Source organism: Hemicordylus capensis, chromosome 1, assembly GCF_027244095.1.
Source record: "Hemicordylus capensis ecotype Gifberg chromosome 1, rHemCap1.1.pri, whole genome shotgun sequence".
In the NCBI taxonomy this organism is placed as follows: Eukaryota; Metazoa; Chordata; class Lepidosauria; order Squamata; family Cordylidae; genus Hemicordylus; species Hemicordylus capensis.
Window position 1 is genome coordinate 202,426,060 of NC_069657.1, and position 23,949 is coordinate 202,450,008.

A 23,949-nucleotide genomic window follows, 5' to 3' on the forward strand; every position below is an offset into this window, starting at 1 on the left:
GCCCTCAATCTCTGCCAAGGCACAGAAAAGAGTACATATTTGTAAAACAATCATTCGGGTCTTTGTAGGGGTATGCTTCTTAATATGGGGTATCCTATCATTTTAATGCCATAACATGTTGACATGATTACATAACTTTCAAAAATGAAGCAGGATATCTATACTGATATCCTTGGTGATTTTCTGTGAAGTTATGGACTGAAGCATTAAACTTGTATTTAAGTCTTATGTGGCCAAATGGAACAGAGCTTTTGAATATCTTCATTTAGAATAGTTGTTCATTTTGGAAATGGTCATGCTAGCTAATAATTTAGCATGAACAAAGGAGTTTTACAGGACTAGGATTCCACCATCCTTGTTATTTTAGTAGTGTATAAAAGGCCTTTTTCACTTGGCCACATTTAAAATTTTAATAGTTACAAGTCCAGACAGTGGAAGTTCACCAGAATAAAAAAGCTATATTTTAGCAATAAGAACATATCATTGTGCTGCCTTTTGGTTTATATGGACCAACATGAATTCACTTCCCACTCTTCTCCAATCTTCCTGGTTGTAAATTTCTTGAAAGAGAATTGTTTTATGTGAACTAATTTTAAAGTTTGATCTTAAACTGAGACTCTTTAGTAGATTTTAAAGTGTAACTTTTCCACTGGAGTTCCTCTCCTTCTCTGTAGCAATAACATTTAATTAAAGAAAATTAAAGCAAACACCATTAAAAAAAAGTCTGGCTGCTTAATTCCGTGCCATTAGTCACCAAAGTGTGTTGAAGTACACTGGTGTACAGAGTCATTTTTTCTGTTATTCAAACTGTGATCTTATATGGCTTTTGTTTTACTAGTATTTCAAAAGGCATGCCTCTGAAATGTCACATTCCAAAAATAACCACCCCAGTTTTGACTGACAGAAGGCAAGTGGTCCAGACTTGCAGTGTAATGGATACCCCAGCAGCTGATTCCCTTAAAAAGTCATCAGTGCCTAGCCAATACCATGTGCGTTTTATCAGAGCTATTCTGGGAGCGTCTCCATTTTATCTGTAAGTAATATAACCTTCAGCACTCTGTGGAAGCATTAAAAGTTAACCAGACATTTCAATAGGCATTTTTTTAAAATCTTGCCATTTGAAACAGCATTTCATCCTCAAGCACATTTGAGCAACAATTAGCCAAGTATTCCAAAGACCTGCACATTCACAATCAACAAGGCATCATTGATTTCATGAAAAAAGCCACTTTCCAGTTTAAAAGTACCATACAGAACTGCAGTTTTTACCTCCCTCTCCCCCAATGACATCTACTAAACACCCTGAGTTGTTTTACATGCAGGATACACCAGGGCTCTGCTTGAAAAAGAAGCATAGTTAATCATTTTAGACATGCCACTAACCTGGTTTCACAAGAGTGCCTAACGAGAGAGGGCTAAGCCCAAACGAAAGTTCCTTAAACGACGTCCTTATCCAGAGTTTGGTTTTAGACAATCCCAACATGAGAATGGTTGAGCCTCTACCCATAAAAAACAAAACTACACGGTCGAGACGGTGTAGTTTTGCTTTTCTTTGCAATCCCTACACCCGAGGCGAGGCTGGGAATGCACGACTGCTCAGAAGTGCTAACATGGTGGTTTTACTTTTTATACTCCAGATCTGCTGACAAGTTGGCCTCCGTCACCTCAGTGTCACTTCTGATTGGCTTCCTGAAAGACAAGGCCTTGGAAGAGGGGGGATCCACTTTGCCACCTGTTTGCCTGATTGACAAAGCTAATTTTGGCAGTAGAAGAGAGGCTATGCCAAGGAAAGCAACCAGGACATTCAGAAAAGATGGTTGTGCAGGAGGCATAGGCATTGATTCTGATGCTGCTAAGTAGTTCATGTCTTAGGAATAAGAAAAATGTGGACATTAAACAAGTGGAGTGGGGAGGACTGCTAATAGAGATTTTATTAGCTAGCCAAGAAGAGTCAGATTTATAATGGACCCTGCCTGGGTCAATCAAGTGAAGCCTACATTTGCCTCTCTATACACAAACAAGCTGTTACCAAATGCAGTTGTCAGTCTCCAGGTCAGATAAGTAAATTGATCTCATGCTATGTGGTCTTATTGTACTGGTAGAATATATTGTTTCAACTTAATAAAAGGTACTAGTGCTTGTTGAATGTCAAAGAGATTGGGACTTCTTTTCTGAGAATAGTTAAGGCATCATTTCCAAAACGACTCGACAAAACCATGGTGTGAATGTGAACAAAAGCATTTATATGTTCAGAGAATCTGGGATGATACTAGCCGTATCCTAGATCAGAGGTCATGAGCTTGGCCTAGCCAAGACAGATCAACTCCTAAAGCAAACATTTAAATATCTAAAAGAGGGGATTTGAAAGTCTGCTTCAGACATGGTAAGTATTGCAGTGCAATCCTATGGAGGTTTACTTGGAAGTAAGCACCACTGATTTCAGTGAGACTTATTTCCAAGTATGTCCAGAATTGCAGCCTAAACATTTTAACGTTTGTATTCATTTGCAGATAATTTTCATAGAGTAAACACATGTGACATATAGGGCCAAACTTTAAGGCTGAATCACAGAGTGAAACACTGGGCTGGTTCTCACGGTGAAAAGTAAGCTGAAGGGGCCGCCAGCTAAGATTCTGCAGCCATGCACGCTCCCAAAAACCGATTGTGTGGGCAGTGAAAATGCGGGTGAAGGACTGGGAAGTTATCATCATATGTGAAGAGCCAAATGTAACTGGTTGGCGCGGACAGCCGACATCAGTGATCTTAGATTTGTTCTAGGGTGGAGGAGGTTGGCTGCCCATGACGACCAACTACAACTGACTCCTCGCACACAATCACTATCACTTCCCAGTCCTCCATCCAACATTTTCGCTTCCTAATGAATCAGTTTTTGGGAGTGCCTATATAGCTCCGGAACCTTAGCTGGCAGCTCCTCCACCTTATTTTTTGATCATGAGAACCAACCCATTATGTTCTCTTTGTACGTTTTAGCTTGCTGCCAGGGGAGCTCATGACCACTTATTTGAGAGCGACTGCAAATGTTCTAAACAAGCAGGGTGAGCAAGTAAAGAGTAAGTTGTTTAAGGAGCCTCTAAAACAATGCCCACCAATATCCCTGCCTGCATGGGGAAGGGTATGTTCTCCCTTGATGTGTTCAGCATGTTCTCACATGCCTCTCCCAATGTGTGTTTTGTGTGTGTGCACGTGCGCACGCATGCCCGTGTGTGCATGGCAAACTAGATGTGATCATGACAAATCCATCTCTTGAAATGTAGGTCTGTGATAATCATATGTAAATAACATATTGGGGAGTGGGTTCAATGTAAAGGGCACAGGGGATACAAGTGGGTGTTTCTGAATCCCCCTTCCATCTACAGCTTATCTTCCTGCAGTATGCCCCCATTATTTCTATTCCTCCAGCTATGCTCGGATACTGGAAATGCATCCAGCCTTGACGGGAAAACACAGAAACACAGTGCTGCTGGGAGAGAACATGAGAGAGGTCCATAAGCCCCCACCAATGTATCCCTTTCCCTTTTTAAATTGGTACATACACACCTGTTTTATATATAATTGGGGCAGAGCTCCATTTAAAAAGATGGGTCACATCTAGTTTGGCCGTTAACAATGGTAAGAAGAGGAAGTTCAACTCATTTTCATGCTGTTAAGTTGCTACAAACTTGCACTGAGGTTCTTAGATAGGCCATGGGTGTGAAAGAAAAGTTTTGAAATCCATAGGAAGTTACAGATATCCTTCTGAAACTCATTGGACTTCATAACTATGTGTTGAGCTTCATTGAGGCTTAAGCATACTAATCTTCCTTTCGGTTGTGCCCTGTGGTTCTATTTTACAGATTTTAAAAATGATCTAATAGTGCATTTTTCTTGTTTTCTTCTTGAAATACATTTCCCCTAAACAATGTGTAGGAAGAATGCTGGTTCATGAAGCTGCATTCCTTGCAGAAGACTGAATGATGATGCTTTATTAAGCCTTCTGCTTGGTTTTAAATCTTAGATTGTCTTATTAAATAAATAAATGGATCACATTTGACAAATTCTGCTCCATAGAAAATAAAAAATAGTGCAATCAAAGTGGTAAAAAAATGTAGAGGGTAAAAACCAGCTTGACATTGGGCTAGCAAGGGATATCCTTGCAACGTTCAACTTCCCCAAATCATTAGCTAGAGAGACACCTGATGAATTTCTGTCTGATGCAACATTAGAGGGCATAATGCTTCTACTAAATGTCACCTACTATTGTAAATTTCCAGGCAGAAATTAAACAGGTACAGCATTCACAATCACTTGCTAGAGAAGTATCTGATGGATTACTGCCTGCTGTGTTAGGACATTATCTGCAGTTGTTAAGAGAATATGCCATCAGTACCATTGAGGAGACCTCACAGCATCCTACTGTGATCCTCAAATAATCTGCACTGATCCTAGAGACACTTTCAGCTCTGGAAATTTGTCCAGTTTGACACCAATTGCTGGCATCTCACTGAAAGCGATATCAGCAGTAGGAAGAATGTCCTACTTGGTTTAAATCTTGGATGCTGACCACGCACTTCAGAGGAACTTCTTCCAAACATACACACACACACACAGCAAATGGAAGAGATTCCATAGCAATTAGCATATATTTTATTCATTGATTCATAGAACTCAGTCACACTGGCCGACATGATGCACAGCATTCCATCATTGGAACACTCCATTCTGGGGCTCCTGTGGACATACAAGCAACCCAGATGCTGTTAAGAAGTTGCGCAAGTATTGCTACCACAGTTATTCCTATTCACCGCAGTTATTCTCATTAATCTATGGGAGCCCTGGCACAGAGCATTTCCATGATGGAATGCTGAACATCATATTGGACACTAAATATGGTAATAATATATATTTTGGTTTTGTTCGAGAACAAAATATTTCTGACTGGAAGTGGAGGGATGGAAGGGAACACTGAGCAACAAGGGCCAATTCTACTTATACAATGAACGTATAGTTTACAAATATATTTATAAATATATGCAACATCCTTTATAGAAATTTAATGAATATAGATTTATTTATCAAAAAAGTCCAAACCACTTCCACCACTTCCACAACCACCACTGAATTTTATGTGGTACTTGTGCAGGAGCTATATAAGTGCAAATATAATGTACCATCATTGTGCATATTTTGCACACTTGTTTCCAGTATATTGCATTGGTATGATAGCAATATTGGTGGAAATACAATGTATCATCATTGCACAAACATTATGGACTTTAAAAAGCAGGTTATTCCCCAGCTTCTTTAGGGTAAGTTTTCACATGGCTGTATCTTAGTCATTTCTCTACGGAGCTGCACCAAATTTGTTGAGGTCATGGCACTTATCACCTAGTTACGCTGTGGCAGATTTCAGGTGGTTTGGCTGAATGATTTGAATTTTATAGCTGATAGACTGTTCAGGTCAGGTTATCTCCTTTGCATTTAGCTGGGCAGCCAGCCATCAAGGCACTTCACATGACACGTGTGAAGTACCTGATGGGGTTCTGAGAGGAGAGTGGGCTTAGCTTGCTCTCCCTGCAGATGAGCAGATGCTCATAGCTGGGTGGCCAGAACGGCCACCCACATGGCTGCCGGCTCCGTCACAGAGCCGGCAGGGGCTGTGGGGATCAGGGGTCACCATGCACTGCATAGTGACACATGAGCAAAGAAATTAGGTTAATGGAGGGTGTTGTTAACTCATTTTAGGTTAACTCATTTTAACTAGGTTAAATTAGGCTACCTCATTTAAGGGGAGGGTGTTCTCGGCAGGCTAGCACTGGGGTCACCCGCGAGCCCGGTGGTTCCCACGACCAATGGAAAGCGGCCTAAATTTCCTTAGTCCGCTTTCCATTGATCGTGCGAATAGCTTCACCCTTTGTTCTGAAGGCAAACAAGCTATGAAAACATCCAGTTCTACTCCTGCCATGCAATCTTCCCTGAAACTACTTGCCTGTTATAATGGGAAATTTAAAGGCTATAAATGTGAGAAATGGTGAATGGATTGTTTTCTAAGCTACACAAGCACATATTCTTCTGCTGACCTGAATTTTTGGATACATTGAAAAGGGAGAAGAAGAAAGAAGAAAGAAGTCGTCATCGTCATCGTCGTCATCATTGTCGTAAATGACCCTCTGCAAAAAACAGTCCACCTTCATTGAAAACTTGTTTACAGGAGTCAGTTTTCAAACTGCTGTTTCGCAGTCATTTCTCAATAGTTCTGTACCAAATGTCAACTATTGGTGGCACTTGTTGCCTAGTTACTCTGTGCTAAATTTCCAGTGGACTAGAGAGTCTGGATTTTAGGACTAATAGAATGCTCAAGGCGTATAAAGCAAAATATAGTTTTTATTCTACTCTTTTACTATAAGATAAGATAGAGGTACTTATTGTGCAGGCTCAGAACTCGGGAGACAATTTTGATCTGCCGGTTCTGGATGGGGTCACAATCCCACGGAAGTAATCAGGTACGCAGTCTGAGGGTGCTTCTGGATCCAAACCTTTCCCTGGTGTTCCAAGTTGAGGCGGTGGCCAGAGGTGCTTTTTATCGGCTTTGAGTGATATGCCAGCTGCATCCATTTCTTGAGATGAATGACTGCAAAATGGTAATACATATGCTGGTAACCTCTAGGCTGGATTACTGTAATGTGCTCTATGTGGGGCTGCCTTTGTATGTAGTCTGGAAACTGCATTTGGTTCAGAATGCGGCAGCCAGGTTAGTCTCTGGGTCATCTAGAAGAGACCATATTACTCCTGGGTTGAAAGAACTACACTGGCTGCCAATACGTTTCTGGGCAAAATACAAGGTGCTGGTTATTACCTATAAAATCCTAAATAGCTTAAGCCCTGGGTATTTAAGAGAACATCTTCTTCACCATGTGCCTCACCGCCTGTTAAGATCATCTGGAGAGGTTCGTCTGTGGGTGCCGCCAATTCATCTGGTGGCTACTCGGGAACGGGCCTTTTCTATTGCTTCTCCTGGACTTCGGAATGTGCTCCCTGTTGAGATAAGAGCCTACCCATCTCTGGCAACTTTTAAAAAGGCACTGAAGATGCATTTATTTACCCTGGCTTTTAATTAGATCTATAATTCTAAACAACAACAACAACAACCATTAACTAATTAACAAGCCTTCATAAACAACTAAGTTCAATCACATTTTGCAACCATTGAACAATGGTTAACAACTGGGAAAACTCATCTCATATTGAAAGACCCAGCAAAAGGTGCAGTTCCAAGTAATTATAGACCGATAACCTGCCTGCCAACCATGTTCAAATTATTTACTGGAATAATAGCAGATGAAGTGATGCAACACTTATTAACTAACAAACAGCTTCCAGTTGAACAGAAAGGAAATTGCCCGAACACCAGAGGCACAAAAGACCAGCTGCTGATTGACAAAATGATTTTAGAAAATTGCAAGAGAAGAAAAACAAATCTAAAGTGTTGCATGGATTGACTACAAGAAAGCCTTCGACTCATTGCTTCATACATAGATACTAAAATGTTTAGAAACAACTGGTGTCAGCAAAAACATTCAGATATTTATTTTAAAAAGCAATGAGCATGTGGAGTACACAGTTAACAATCAATGGTGAGACACTTGGACAGGTTAGCATTAGAAGAGGTATTTTCCAAGGGGACTCACTGTCCCCTCTGTTGTTTGTAATCTCCATGACTCCACTTTCACAAATACTAAACAAAACAGGCCTCGGATACCAAACATCTAAAACATCAAGTAAAATCAACCATCTGCTCCTCATGGATGATTTTAAGTTGTATGGAAAGTCCCAGTCAGAAATCTAATCACTGCTAAACACTGTCCGTATATTCAATAGGGATATAGAATGGAGTTTGGACTAGACAGGTGTGCTGCATTAATAATGAACAGCGAAAAAATAACAAAAACAGAAGGAATAGAAGTGCCCAATGGTAGCAATATCAAGAACCTGGAAGAGAAAGAACATTACAAATACTTGGGCATTCTCCAGGCTGATAACATTGCATACACTGAAGTTAAAAGAAAAATTGGAAGTGAATACATTAGGAGAGTTAGAAAAATCCTCAAGTCCAAACTCAATGGCGGGAACACCATACAAGCCATAAACACCTGGGCTATACCTATTATCAGATACACTGCAGGAATAATAGACTGGACACAGGCAGAGCTAGAGACGCTCGATCGTAAGACCAGGAAAATAATGGCCATCAATCATGCTCTGCACCCCGCAGTGATGTAGATAGGCTATACCTCCCTCACAGCTCAGGTGGAAGAGGAATGCTGCAAGTCCATCAAACAGTAGAGGAGGAGAAAAGAGGCCTTGAAGAATATATAAAGGACAGTGAAGAAGAAGTACTTAAAATGGTCAATAACAAGAAACTATTCAACACCAATGAAACAAAGCAGGCCTACAAGAAAGAACAAATCAAGAACCGAGCAGAAAAATGGAAAAATAAGCCACTGCAGGGTCAATATTTGCACAATATAAATGGAAAATCAGACATTACCAAGACCTGGCAATGGCTTAAGAATGGCAACTTGAAGAAAGAAACAGAGGGTTTAATACTGGCTGCGCAAGAACAGGCACTAAGAACAAATGCAATAAGAGCAAAAGTCGAAAAGTCAACAACAAACAGCAAGTGCCACCTTTGTAAAGAAGCAGATGAAACCGTGGACCACCTGATCAGCTGTTGTAGAAAGATTGCACAGACTGACTGCAAACAAAGGCATGACAAGGTAGCAGGGATGATACACTGGAACATCTGCAAAAATACAAGCTACCTGTAGCCAAAAATCGGTGGGACCATAAAACTGAAAAAGTTGAAGAAAATGAAGATGCAAAAGTATTATGAGACTTCCGACTACAAACAGACAAACATCTGCCACACAATACACCAGATATCACTGTAGTCGAGAAGAAAGAAAAACAAGTTAAAATAATCGACATAGCAATACCAGGGGATAGCAGAATAGAAGAAAAAGAAATAGAAAAAAATCACAAAATACAAAGATCTACAAATTGAAATTGAAAGGCTGTAGCAGGAGAAGACCAAAATAATCCCAGTAGTAACTGGCACCCTAGGTGTAATTCCAAAACATCTTGAAGAGCACCTCAAAACCATAGGGGCCACAGAAATCACCATCAGCCAACTAAAAAAACCCATAAAACTTTACTGGGAACAGCCTATATTTTGTGATGATATCTATAATAATAACAACAATATTGATAATAAAATTCTGGCATCCCAGGTCCCTGGGAAGGACTTGATGTCTGGATAAAACAAACCAGTCAATAACACCTGTTTGACTGTGTAAACAAGAAATAATAATAATAATATTGGGTTCTAAATGTTTTTAAATGTTTAATATTTTAAATGATATTGTTAGGTGATTTGATGTTTTAAATTATTTTAATTGTAAATCGCCCAGAGACGCAAGTTTTAGGCAGTATAGAAATATTTAAAATAATAAATAAATAAATTAAATTAAATTAAATTAAATTAAAAGATAGGGTGAAAAATGTCTCTTTAAAGACTTCTTAAAAGTTGTCAAAGATTGGGAGGCTCTTATTTCTTAATTGTAAACTGCCCTGAGCCATTTTGGAAGGGCAGTATAAAAATCAAATAAATAAATAAATTTCAGCATGGAGGGCATTCCGGAGTCTTGGGGCAGCAATAGAGAAGACCCATCCCTGTGCAGCCACCAGACAAGCTGGTGGCAATTGCAGATGAACCTCCCTGGGTGATCTCAATAGGCAATGGGGCTCATGGTGAAGAAGACTACGAGGCTCTTCACATGATTAGTGTGAAGAGCCTCTAGGGGGTTAGCGGGGAGAGCCGGCTTAGCCCGCTCTGCCCACAGACGAGCAGACAGTCTGCTCTGGGTGGCCGCAGCAGCCGCCCACACAACTGCCGGCTCCGTCATGGAGCTGGCTGGAGCTGGGGATTTCGGGGGCTATGTGGCCCCCAGAAGCTCCAGCACACCCTGTGTGAGTGTGCAGGGCATGCTGGAGAGACCCCCGAGCAGGGAGGCTGCTTTCCAGCTTCCCGGCCAGGGGTCTACTCATGAGTAGCCATGCCGCAGAGCTGCGCTGCGGCAACTCACTATCGGGAAGCCCGGGTTAGCGGAGTGCTCACTCCGCTAACTTGGGCTTCGCGGTGACCCGCTTAAGAATCACCAGGTTCACAGCCAAGCCCTGTGGTTCTCACAATGGGATGAAATTGGGCTAGCAAAGGCTAGCCCGATTTCATCCCATCGTGTGAATAGCCTCATTATCCAAAATACCCTGGGCCTAAGCTGTTTAGGGCTTTATACCAGAACCTTGTATTTTGCCTGGAAACCTATTGGTAGCCAGTGTAGTTCTTTCAATAAGGGGTAATATGGTTTCCTCGAGATGACCCAAAGACCAACCTGCCTGCTGCATTCTGTACCAACTGCAGTTTCCTAACTATGTACAAAGGCAGCTCCACACAGAGTGCATTATAGTAGTCATATCTGGAGGTTGATGTCATTTATCTGAAGAAATGGATGCAGCTGGTTTTTCAGTTGAAGCAGATAGAAAGCACCTCTGGCCATTGCCTCAGACTGAGACACCAGGGAGAGGTCTGGATCCAGAATCACTCCCAGACTGCACACCTGTTCTTTCTGGGGAAGTGTGACTCCATCCAGAACCAGCAGATCAGAATCATCTCTTGAGTTCTGGCCCCACACAGTAAGTACCTTCATCTTATCTGGATTGAGTCTTAGTTTGTTATTGCTCATCCAACCCATCACCACCTCCAGGCAGGCATTTAGGGAGGTTATGTCTTCTCCTGATTATGTTGACATGGAGAAACAGAGTTGGGCGTCATCAGCATACTGATAGCACCCTGCATGAAATCTCTGGAGGTTCTCTCCCAGCATTCAGATTTTGAAGAGCAATAGTCTCCAAGCAACACATCTGGTATCTGCCTGAGAGGTAGGCGTGGAACCACTGCAAAGCCGTGCCTCCCACTCCCAACCTGCTCAGATGCTCCAGAAGGATACTATGGTCAATATTATCGAAAGTCACCAAGAGATCCAAAAGGACCAACTGTGTCACATTTCCTCCATCAATTCCCGTTGGAGATCAGCCATCAGGTCAACAAAGGCACCCCATAGCCCACCCAAAACCCAGTTTGAAATGAGTCTAGATAATCATTTCCCTCTATCTGGAGTTAGGAGGCCACCACCCTCTCAATTACCTTGCACAACAATGGAAGGTTGGAGACAGGCCTATAGTTGTTTAATTCTGAGGGATTCAATGCAGGCTTCTTCAGAAATGGTCTAATAATTGCCTGCTTAAGACAGGAAGGCATCATACGCTCCCTCAGAGAAGCATTTATAATCTCTACCAGGCCTTCTACAATAAACCCCCTGCCAGACAGTACAAACCATATTTGACAAGGGTCAATAGAACAGGTGGAAGGCCACACCATTCCAAGCAGCTTGGATAGGAACCGATGCAAAGAGAAAGCCAGCGGTAAAGAATAGAAAAGGTATCTTCATTCTGGTCGAGAGTTTCTCCCATTTTGGATGGCAAATTTAAGGGGATACCGCTAAGGAACCGGTTATGTCCATGTGGTTCGGGTGACATTGAGTCTGTCTTACATGTTCTTTTACACTGTGCCTATTATAGGGGCATTCGTACTATCTGGATCGAACCATTTTTTAAAAATAGGCCTGGTCAATCAGAAGAGTATTACATCTCCTATCTTTTGGCAGATCAACAGGCAGTTGTCACAGCAGGGACAGCAAGATTCTGTGCAGCAGCCTGTAAACTGAGACGGGAACAACTGAGTAGTTGTAACTGAGATTTTTGCATAACTTGATGGGTTGTTATTGAGTTTTACTGTTTTGATTTTGTTTTGTTTTATGCTGATTTATATTTTGTTGTGTATGTTGACTGGTCAATAACCGTAATAAAATATTACTTACTACTTAGCTTCTCCCAAGTTTCTCTAGTCAGGCAATATGCAGCAAACATGTAACAGATGTGGCTTTTTCTTTTAGAAGTTCTGATTTGCCGAGTGGATTTGTCTTCATAGCAAATGTGACAGGTCACTTTTATTCCCATTTTATGGATGGACAACTGAAGCTGAGAAACAGTGACTTTTTCTGTGTCACACAATGAACCCTTGGCAAAGGTGGCATTTCAGCTCAACTGCCAAGATGGACACAATTTATTTTATTTATTTATCTAAATGCAAACTGCCTTCTAGGCCATACTGGCTGTCAGGAAGTTGATGATATGCTGGATGCCAGGATGGAATCTCAAATTTCATGAATTATAGCACCATCTGAAGCGCACAATAAACAACTACCTCAAATTTATAATCTCTGCTACCATGAAAAACAGTCATGCCATCTGGGTAGTTGCTAACATCTGGAAAAGAACAGTATAATGCAGGTTTCCCTGTAATGCCTTCCTAAAAAGTATTCCGTTTTTGAGGGAAATTTGTAAAGGTCCACCTAACTGTCGCTATAGGAATATAAATGGCTGCAGATTAATCTTGATTTTAGGATTTTTTTTAAAGGAAGATGTAAATGCCCTCTTATTCTTCAGAAAAACAGGATAAATCTTATATACCTCTATGAGCACTGTTTCTCCAAAGTAACGGTAGTGTGGGAATAAACTGGTGGCCTGGAGGGTTCCATCCAGCCCATGGGGCATTCCATCTGGTCCCCAATTCTACCGACTTCTCTTAGTTGTGCATAGCAGCTGCTGACGTCTCTGCCCAAACCAAAAATCAGACACATGAAAGAGAGAAGCTGACATGCAAAACTGTGACAAGGGCTCGGTTGCTATTTATAATGGAGAAATGGGGTTACACTCCCCTTAGCTTGTATGTCAGCTTGTGGCACGAGGTGGCTTGAGCCAACATCGGTAGGCCTTCAGCCCATGCTCAGTTGAAAATATGGCAGCTACTAAAATTAGTTGCTGACCAGGGCACCAGAGCATGGAGTACTGACACCAACTGGCAGTGACAGGGCTCAAGTAAACGAAAGGCTCTTTTAAGAAGGATAGTTAGGGCCAGCTTCAGCCCTATAACTACAGCCCCTTTCAGGAGTTCAATAACCTGCATACAGTGTGTACATTGGAACTAAAAGCCCTGCCTTCTGATCATGTGTTCTGTAGCACTGCTCCCACTGACTTTGAATACTACATTTTTTTGAAGAGACAAACGATGGCTGCATTCACATGTAATTTGTTTATTTATTTGTTCATTCAACTTAGATAGATAGATAGATGTGGGGTTCCAATCCCCACCCACCCCCGCTCTCCCATCTGAATTTGGACATGATGGAGATCAGGGAGCCTGCAGTCAGCAAGACTGCAGAGAGGAAAGTGAACTGACTGTGCAGGCTTCCTTCTTGCATGAAGGACAGCCCACATAGCCAGTCACAGCTGGACAGAGAGAGGAGCTTCCTCCCTCAACTGTGGTTGAAGAGAATGCAACCTTCGATTCCGAATTAGGACAGAACACAAGCTGTGTTGAACACAAGCCTCCAGTTGGGGCAATGAAACTCACTACCATCTGAGGATTCAAATTGGAGTTCCAAAGAGAAAACGTCTGGTCACTTGTGTCATAGAACTGGAGTTGCACACATTCAGACATAACGGTTTGGCAACCTCTGGCCCCTTTAAACTCTGGTCCCATGTTATGTGTGAATATGGCGACTATATTGAAGGAGAGATTCTCCCTTTGACTGGCTGTTCCCAACATGTCAGTATAAGGAGATTTCAGTTGGTATTCTGATAGTATATGCTTTACACAGTTACTGAATACCTGAATCTCACACAAATTCTTGAGAGCGGAAAAACTGGTTCAGACTGTGGAGGGGTGGGGGGAGAGAGACCTTAGTTAACATATAAAGAATGAAATAAGAAAAAAGTATTTTCTGTAATGTATCTTCTCTACTTCCACTCTTAAAGTTCTGTTATCCATTGTAGAATTAGCAGAGACAATGGTAAACCCCTCTTGTATTCTGCCAAAGACAACCACAGGGCTCTGTGGTTGCCAGGAGTCGACACTGACTCAATAGCACACTTTACCTTTAAAAGAATAAGTTGTATAGTAAACATCAATTGCTGGAATCATCTAGCTGAGGAATGTGTGTTAATCAGGGTATTTAGGACCTGAAAACAACACTCCTACAAATGTCTTGAGAGTTGCACCGAGAAGCTTTACAGCCAGGAGAGAAAAACTGCCACTTTCCCCAGTTGCTCTGGTGTTCTGTCAGAGTGATTTCACTTGTCCCTGAATAACCATTTTGTGTGGTAAATCACCACTTTGGTGGTCGATTTGGGTAAGAAAATAGCAGGAGGGGAAAGGAATGCAGGAAGCTCCCTTACACTGAGTCAGGCCACTGGGTCTATCTAGCTCAGTATTCTTATTGTCCACACTGATTGGCAGCAGCTTCTCCAAGGTTTCAGGCAGGAGTCTTTCCCACCCCTGCCTGGAGATGCCAGGCAGCTAGGGGTGTGCATTTTGGAATTTTCTTGTTTCAATTTGTATCCGAATCGAAACATCCCCGTTTTGTTTTGTACCCAAATTTTCTGAATCCGAATCAGCCCTGTTTTGTAGCCAAATTTTCCAAATTCAAATCCGAATCTATTTGGATTTTTAAAAAGGGTCCCAGGGCAAAAAGAGTGGGTGGTGTTGGTAGTGTTCAATGGGTGGAAGCTACCACCCAAATCTCAAAGGAATTAGGCAAAGGGCTGATATTTTTTTGTGTGTGATTTTTTTTAAAGTTTACACATCTTTAAGAATTTTCCCATAGGGAATAATGGGGATTCCAGCAAATGTATCACTTCTAATCAAGGGGAAAGGGATGACCCAGAGCAGAGTGTGGTGAGTGGTAGTGCCCAATGGGGGCAAGGAAACTTCCAGAATTATTTCAAAGGAATTGGGCAAAGGGCTGATCTTTTGTGATTTGTTGAAGTTTATGTGTCTTTAAGATTTCTCCCATAGGGAATAGTGGAGGTTTCAGCAGCCCCATAATTCCACTTGGGGGCCCGAGGGGTTGTGTAGTGCACATAGGGTGTCAACCACCCACATACCCACAAGCCTGTGGGGTACTGGGTTTTATTGTTTCTGAGGTGTTCATTGTAGATTCTCTGGTAGCATATGAGATTTTCAGTGAAAAACAAGAATCCACTCTCATATGCTTCCAGAGAATCTACACTCAGAACATCACAGAAACAGCAGAACCCAGCACCCCAAGGGTTAGCAACCCTTCCCCTGGCCAATGTGGGGTCAGTAAAGAGTGGCAAGAAGCAAAAGATCCAATGCGGAACAAGGAGGGAATTGTCAGCAGGTCAGCCCATGATTTAGGTCACTGATCAGAAGGCTGGAAGGGTGGGAAATTCAAAGAGATGCCAAACACAAAATGGAGACTGACTCAGAGATCACCACAAAATGGAGGTCCGAAACAACAAAACGTTTTGTAGCTGAAACAGGGGCGTTTTGTTTTGTATACAAAACTTTGGATCTGGAAAATGGGTGTTTTGTTTTGTCTACAAAACACCCGAAACAGGCTGTTTTGGGTACAAAACGTTTTGTATCCGAAACGTTTCGCACATCCCTACCAGGCACTGAACCTGGGATCTTCTGCATGCAAAGCAGATGCTCTGCCTCTGAGCTATGGCCCTAACCCTATACACAGATATATAAAAGAGATACCTGCTTCTTGCACAGTGTGTTCTGAACTGGGACCAGCACCTTACCGCCACACCAATGGCTGGTTTTAAGAAACAGAAGTTCTTCTGGATAGGAGCATCACTCTTTAGCATACATTTCCACGAACAAGAACTTTGACCCTAATACTACCTACCGTCCAGCTACCGTCCAGGAGGAATAAATGAAAAAATAATTTTAATTCTCAAAATGTTTACAGCGTGTGTATATTTGGGAGAGATGGATACCATTTTTATTCCAGTCATTTGCATTTACAGTGAATTAAAAATCAAGCATTTCAATTTGCTATGGACATTCATCTTGAACCTCACTGTTTACATTGCAGCAATTAATATGTATAATAAATAATTTATTGCTGGAACATGAATTATGGGTCTTGCATGAATGCATATGCATTATGTCTTGAAGATCAAATTTCATTCTTGCCTTTTCTGCTTTTTCAACAAATCAACATTTTTGAAGGATAAAGGTAGAAGAAGAAGGGTCTGTCTTCCCGGCTCCTTTTATCAACAACAACAACAATTTATATACCTCTTTTCAACAAAAGTTTCCAAAGCGGTTTACACAGAAAAATAATAAATAAATTTATGTGCACATATTTACTTTCTGGTGTATTTAAAATATGTAGGGGGGAAATTGTCTTTGTAGTATCATTTTCAAGCAAATGATTTATTTGTTTACACGTTACACTTGTCTCTCATTACTTGATTAGATATAATGGGAATGCAAGCAGATTTTATCTTATATTTTTGCTTTGAGAAGGAAAGGAGGAAAGGATATGCAGCATATTCTATATTTTTTGTGACACTCAAGCCAAATTCTTTGTCTATGCTTATCAAATAAAGCAAATCAAATAAAGAGTCCCAAAGGCAGGCATCCTCCCATCATCTCAGACAGGTGCATAGCAAGCTTGGAGTGGGCCCAGAGACAAGATTTTAAAATGCCCCCCCCCCCACGAAGCTCAGCTCATGAAGTAAAGAAATCTTAAATGAGGCTTGATTAGTGGTAACAAAAAGCATAGTAAAAAATTTATATCTCTCTCTCCTATTTGCCACAATAGAACATCATCCTAAATTATTTTTTAAAAGGTTTTGTAAATTGTGGACGATGTAAGCCATTGAATGGTACTAGAGAAAGACATGCTGTTCTGGTAGCTCCAGGTCTTCACACTCACATCAATTTCGGAGGATGAATACAACTGAAGGAAGCCTGGGCGGGTGCACAGCTGGGGGAGTCAGTCATGTGACTTGCCTCTGGGGGCCCCTCCAAGGCAGTGGGCCCCCAGACAACTGTCTCCCCTTGCTCTAACTGTCTCCCCTTGCTCTACTGTCTCTATCAGTGGCGTAACTCTATCAGTTACGCCACTGATCTCAGACCTAAAAATCAGCCATGTTACATTTTTTTTGTTTTAACAGTTATACCTTGCCTTTCCAGTCAAAGTCAGCTTAAAAGGTCTGAAATACAAAAACTATAACCACCCAAACATACAGACCATTTACAATCATTGTGCTTCCTGTGGTAGCAACGTTCTGTATTTGTAATCTCCTCATGACTGCAAACATGTCCAGTCTTACCTCCACAATGCGGTAATGGAACAGTCCTGCCTTACCCTGAAACTGCATCTTCAAGTTCTATGCCCTATGGTGATGCCACCAAAAATAGCACCCCAATGAGTTCCCCCGCTCCCCTGTAACTTAGAGGAAGACTCATCCTCTGATGTCATTAGATCATAAGCTACACTGCCCCGAAAGTTAATAATGTGGAATGGAAGCAAGTGAACTCCCAGTGTTATAATATAATGCTGCCCTGTACCCAGAACCTAAGTACAAGTATCCTATTATGCTTAAATGTTATTTAATTTCATTAGTGAACAATAAGACAGAATAATGCCTGAGTAGGTTTTTTTAAAAAAATTCTTCAAGTAAAGGGGTGAGAGAGTGACTTTTTAAATACATGCTGAACAATCTGGAAGTGGTGTCTAAAATAAACCTGAGGGGGCAGGCCACTAGGAACATAGGAAACTGCCATATACTAAGTCAGACCATTGGTCTATCTAGCTCAGTATCGTTTTCACAGACTGGCAGCGGCTTCCCCAAGGTTGCAGGCAGGAATCTCTCTCAGCCCTATCTTGGAGACGCCAGGGAGGGAACTTGAAACCTTCTGCTCTTCCCAGAGCGGCTTCAGCCCCTGAGGGGAATATCTTGCAGTGCTCAAACATCAAGTCTCCCATTCATATGCAACCAGGACAGACCCTGCTTACCTATGGGGACAAGTCATGCTTGCTACCACAAGACCAGCTCTCCTCTCCATCACTACACTTAGAGATGTGAAGGCACGAAGAAAAACACCATCACCACCCCACCCAAAAAATGTGTGTGTGGGGGGGGTTCCCACTGTGTGCACTTTTTTTAGCCCCCGCCCCCGAATTTCACATCGCTCACCACACTCAGTCTGTGGCTATCATTATGTGAAAACATGAGTCTTCCTGATACTATGGGGAAGAAGGGGGAAACTGAAGCACATAAGGGCAATTTTCAGAGGCATCCACATGGTGTGCATACTCTGCATTTCTGGCCTGAACTGCATTGAAATGTAAATATACAACTACTGATATTTAATTTGGCTATGACAATAGTTGTCTATTCTTAATTGAGAATATGAAGAGAAGGTACTTCCACTGAAGTTCTTCCTATGAAAAGAAGAGTGGAGGTTTTACAAACAGGGCTTTACCCTTGAATCCACTCCTGACTGGAGTGTGCCATTCCACATATTCGCTGGATTTAACCCAACCTCCCTGCGGGCTATCAGGGACCAGGACAGACAGGATTTTGATTCTCCCTGAATGGAGGCTGCAAATTCTGGCTTAGCCTGAGTTATGTCCAGGGTAAAAAAAAATCCTTTACTTCCAGCAGCAAAAAACCTCCAGGGCTTCTGCTTCCTCCAAAGGAGTTGATGGAGGTGCCAATGGCTATGTGGATGGTCCATCTAATCCCTCACATTAAAATGCCTTGAATCTGCTGTGAAGCAGATTCGCTCGACAGATACCCCCGAGGTATAGAGCCATGTGTGAAAAACCTCCAGGTGCAGAGGAGGAGACTGAGCACCAGTATGGTACGCTAGCTAGTCTGTAAGTTTCAGATGCGAGGGGCCCAACACAAGTTCAACAGGGCTGGGCCAAGATGCTTTGTTTTCCAAGAAGCTGAACTGAACAATCTGATACCCAGATTCCCTGCAGGAGCCCTTGTATGTGTGATCTAAGAGCAGTGTGGTGCCCCAGTGAGTGTTTCATACGACACAGTAAAAGGATCCTAATTGCACACTCCTTGAGTTGCCTGTTTTATTGGTACTCTTGAAAAAGCTCCTGTCCCAAAACACCATTTGGGTTATTTGTGAGTGAAATTAGGCTAGCCCTAAGGTTCTAGTTATTACTTTTTAGCATGATCTCTCTCAGGGGTGTAGCTATAATTGAGCGGAAGCTTCTGAGGGCCCTCCAGCTCCAACCCTCCCTATTTTCTTCATTATTTCCCTCACTCTGAGGCGGCCACTGGGGAGAGGGGCAAACATGGGCCTCCCCTCTCCTAGCTACGCTCTCTATCTCATAAGGTTGAGATGATTATGTTGATGAGGATGATTGCTGTATTATGTCATATGGTCTCCTCCCCTCTTCCATGGCAGCCACACAACAACCCCGTGAGGTTCTGAGAGACAGTAACTAACTGAAAGTCACTCAGTGGGACAGCTAAGTGGAAATTTGAACCCAGGTCTCCCTGCTCCAGTTCAGCACTCCAGTTCAGCAGTTCTGCACAACACTGCTCCTAGATTATATAGTGTATGTCAGCCTGAACCCTTGGGCCAGGGAAGGAAATTCATCATGGAACAATGTATAAGCCTTCACTGAATTCAAAGGAACACTAATTCAGACAATGATCTAAGCTCTTACAGATGATATAAAATAAGCTTTTGTGGCAATTGAAAACAAGAGACATCTGTGAAATGTGCACCATCTGCTACACAGAAGTGTGGTAATACTAAACCATTCTGGCAACATGATGAAGAGCTCTTTGGGAAGCCAACTCTGAAAATTCTGGAGGTTCTGAAACTAATGTCTTTTACTGTATTTCTCCAGTATTTTTGTTGCTTGGGTGACTCAGGCTACATCTTCCAACTCCTCTGCTGGTGGTCTTGATGTAGCTTTGGGGTGGTTAAATGGCAGCTGTATGGTTTTCTGTAGTCAAAAGAAGGAAGCCCAGTTTTCTAGTATAATAAGGATAGCTGGATGTCACCAACAACCATTATCACGAGAGCTTAAAGTGTTCCCAGGCTCACCAGAGGTCAGCCAAGGAATCTGCTTTGAATAACAGGGCTGAGTTCTGGAATGCATGAAGTCATATTTAAAAGTATAACCACTGGGCAATTTTAGCCTATACCCACATTCCTGGATCAAAGAAAAGAGTGTTCAAGGCAGATGGCATGGCTCACAAGCAGGTTTCAGCCCTGACACACATATTTTTAGAAATTAACCATTGATGATCACTTCCTCTCTGTGGGGCATAAAGGAACCAAACTGGTAGTGCTTCATGAATAGTAAACACTCCCCCATCTTCCACATCATATGGGAGTGGCCAGTGTAGTGGTAAACCTGTGCCTAGCTGTTAAGGGTGTGAGAACTGGCTTAAGGTCGAGCTGGTTTGCCACCCTCAAGCCAGACCAGGCCCAGTTCGGTTTGACCTCAAGACGATCTCCTTGGGTCAGCTCGGAGCCAGGTCAGGGTATGAAAAGTTTTTTTAAAAAACTAAACTAAATTTTAACAACTTACTGCTGGGCCCATGGTAATTTTGCCGGCTCCGACAGGGTGCTACTGTAGCCATTGGGAGTGGGGTTTCCTCTGAAGCTTCCCCCCTCCCCCACCAGCCTCCCGATCTCATTTTTGGGCCTTTCCGGCTCTCTCCAAGCTCGTGGTGGCCATTTTGAAAGCTACAATGCATGTGCATAGGCTATATGCGTGCCCAGGTCATGAGCTTTGTACCAATACAGCAGCTATCACAGGCAAGCTGCATCAGTTTTCTCTCTGCTATTACCTACACATCACACTATGGACCTTCAAAAGATCCAGAAATGTAGAAGAGCTGTGCTTTTCTTCTGTGCTATATTACTATATACAGGCTATTTCTTATACAGAAGCTATATAAGAGCTTCTGTAAAGCAAGTTGGTCAGAACTCTCTCTCTCTTTCTTTCAATTAGAAATTATAAAATATCAATTATTGTTTTCAAAAATGTAGCCCAAGTTCATTCATGGCGACCATGCTATTGGATTAAAAAAAAAGCTCATTCCCACAGATGCTGAGAGTTGATTTTAAGCAACATATTTACAAAATGAAATTAAATGAAATGCAGCCCAGACTCCACACAAAATGCATTTTTTGTTATATTGAAATTATTCCAAACTTTTAAAATGGCAGGTGATCTTTGACAGAAAATGAAATAATAAGAATATTTGCAAGTCGACATAGATGAAAATGAAACTTAAAAGTATATTTTCTTATGGTTTGTAGAAGTTATTTTGCCTTTCAGGATAAGAACTATATTATATTTTCTTCTGAACAATATAAACTGAAAATACTCAATTCAAATCAAAGTCAACAAATGTTTTATACTGTACTTGGATCTTCCATAATACTGACTGGTCTTGAACCTGTTTAGTTTTGAAGTCACATTGACTGTATATGGCTTGACTATACATGGTGTGCAACTGTAATAGGAAACAAACATATTCTAAAATGTGATGTAGGGTATAATAAAGATGTTCTTTCTTTTTAACAATAAATAGGAAGTTTGATTTAATAAAGTGGGATCCTAAAAAGTGCATCCTAATTGAGGTTTTGCAACATGCTCTTATTTTAATATAACTGGTTAATGAACCAATTGCTTTGCTTAAAAGCCAAGTAGTTATTGGTTAAAAATCTTTCAATTAATTGACTACCAAAGTGAAAAGTCTGACCTCTTCAGAAGTCTTCTTCAGGTACAGTCCTCGACAGTTCTTTAATATTCACATTTACTTATTAATCAGAAACCCTATCCGGTAAATGACAACAGCCCAACCCTCAATGTGCTACCCTCGCAAATGGGGTCATAGGCTAACTGTGCCAGTATTGCCGAACTTGATCTCTGAGATGACCCTTAGCAAAGATATTCTTATAGAATAAAAGTGGTCAGAATCCAAAAAGGGCTGAGGCCTGTGTGCGCATGTGCATAAGTAGACAGCCGATTTCCCCTTCCAGTTGTAGCCCTTCACATCATACTGAATACTGCTCCATAGGACCCCTTGACCTTCAGGAGCGACTTCTTAGAGATTGGGTTTGAAAAGCCCCAGTGGGCAAAGGCCAGGGATTGGGTTTGAAAAGGCCCGGTGTGTGTGTAGAACACTGTCATGGCCCTTTGGATGTTGACTGCTGTTTGTTGGTATGCCATTGGTTTTGATTATGCAAAATGACACAGTGCTAAAACAAGAGGTGTGCACAAAAGGTTTGGAAATGAAGCACTCGGACTGTAGTACTTTACAAGGTAAAAAACATACATTGAAGTTACCTCAAGGAATGCGTTTTAGTCATTTGCCTTTGACCTCTCAAGCAATGCGAATCCTGACCTTGTAATGCTTCAGGCGCAGCCGCCTTCTTTTTTCTTGACAAATAGCTTTGCTCTTGCTGTGATTTAGTCTCAGTTACACTGGGAACATGTACATTTTTATTCCTCTCTGAAACAAAATGTGGATGTCAACCAGAGTGGAATCACAAGGTCCTCATTTATTATACTAATGTGGTCTAATAATGCATGCCTAGTTACCTATTACTCTTATGAAGGCTGAGCAGTATGCCTCCCCCACTTCATTAGTGGCAATGCAGATATATTTTCCAGTGTCAGCAAGGACTGCATTTCTTTTAAAAAGGTAATAGGTGTCCCCTAATTTCTCAATCTGTAAAACAATGAAATACACTCAGAGGAAGATTAGTAGAAATGTGAGGCAAGACATATGATGCGCGTCCCAAAGGGACATTTACAAAGCCTGTAGACATACACTAATTTCTCTTGCTGCCACTTTAATGCCATCTTTTGTCCAAATGACATTTGGCCTTGGTATTCCATATATTGTGCAATGTAAGTTTAAATCATCTCCTTCTTGCAGAGTTGTATGTCCAAATTGTTTGATGAAGTTTGGCTGTTTTCCTTGCACTGGAAAAAAAAATAGAGAGAGAAAGGATATATTGCACTTGGAATGACAATTTTAAACGGGCAAAATTCTTCTGCTGAGATCAAGTTGGATGATTGCATGGTGAAGAAGGAGGAGGAGAAGAAAACCGTAAGTAGCAGCTTGCCTCTCAAGAGATAGTAGAAAAGTCATTAAAATCTAACTTCATTTCTCATATATGATAGGTGCAAAGTTAAAAGATGTGCCGTCACTCGTATCAGTTTATTATCATCAATTTCTCCTGCTTACTCTGGCCTTGCAACAAGGATTTTAGAATTAATATACATGGATGTGTTAAAAAACATACCAGGCTCTCAATTCATCGTACAATTGGGTAATAAGTTCAGAATATCATCAGTTTGCATCATCTGGCACAGCATAATTCCAGGAAGAAGATAATTCCAGGAGGAAGTTACTCATTATTCTCCTCACTTGAGCCCCTGGCCTATGTTTTGTTGCCACTCTGTCTTCTCTCCTGCTATATACCTCTGCTAACTGGGCAAAGAGGTATCTCTCAGACTGGTGATTCTCTTTATATTAAGCAGGACAGCTACTGGCCCTATTCAACCCCAGCACACTATCCCTCCAGTGGCTGCCACTGGTGTCCATCTTGTGCTGCTTTTTTAGACTATGAGCCCTTTGGGGTAATCGTATTATTATTTTCTATGTATATAGCTTTGATAACCTTTTTGTGGGGGTTAGAAGTGGTTATAAATAAAGAAAACTAGCTGACCCGGTGCAGAGCATCTGCACCCCTAGTTGTCTCTCCCCCCCGCCACTGCAACCTATCCGGCTCCCTGCCCCATCTTCATTTCATCTCCATCCCTTCAGCCATTCTCCCCTCATCCCTTCAGCCAGTTCATTCTACCCCCCCCCATCCCTTCGGCCAGTTCGTTCTCCTCCCAACATCCCTTCGGTCAGTTCCGGCATTCCTCTTCCTCTCCTGGC

The 23,949-nt window shown here is 41.8% G+C and overlaps 2 protein-coding genes across 60 annotated transcripts in view; both read right to left on the minus strand.

Annotated features, from left to right (window-relative positions):
* The window catches only part of TTN (titin), a 323,095-nt gene extending 321,494 nt beyond the window's left edge, over window positions 1-1,601 (minus strand). For all 50 annotated transcript variants that reach the window (XM_053268886.1, XM_053268842.1, XM_053268718.1 and 47 more), the window contains exon 1: window positions 1,384-1,601. The gene's annotated coding sequence lies outside the window, so the exon portion shown is untranslated. The remainder of the gene's footprint in view (window positions 1-1,383) is intronic.
* Window positions 1,602-15,962: 14,361 nt separating this feature from the next.
* CCDC141 (coiled-coil domain containing 141) overlaps window positions 15,963-23,949 on the minus strand; it is a 219,678-nt gene continuing 211,691 nt past the window's right edge. For 9 of the 10 annotated variants that reach the window (XM_053269067.1, XM_053269057.1, XM_053269100.1 and 6 more), the window contains 4 exons: window positions 22,831-22,985; window positions 22,599-22,728; window positions 22,344-22,509; window positions 21,171-21,507 (listed from right to left, as the gene is read on the minus strand). In XM_053269067.1, coding sequence (XP_053125042.1) covers window positions 21,384-21,507; window positions 22,344-22,509; window positions 22,599-22,728; window positions 22,831-22,985 — 575 coding nt within the window. In that variant the 3' untranslated portion in view covers window positions 21,171-21,383. Of the gene's footprint in view, window positions 19,983-21,170; window positions 21,508-22,343; window positions 22,510-22,598; window positions 22,729-22,830; window positions 22,986-23,949 lie in introns of those variants that run through there. The other variant, XM_053269076.1, reaches the window with a different exon arrangement.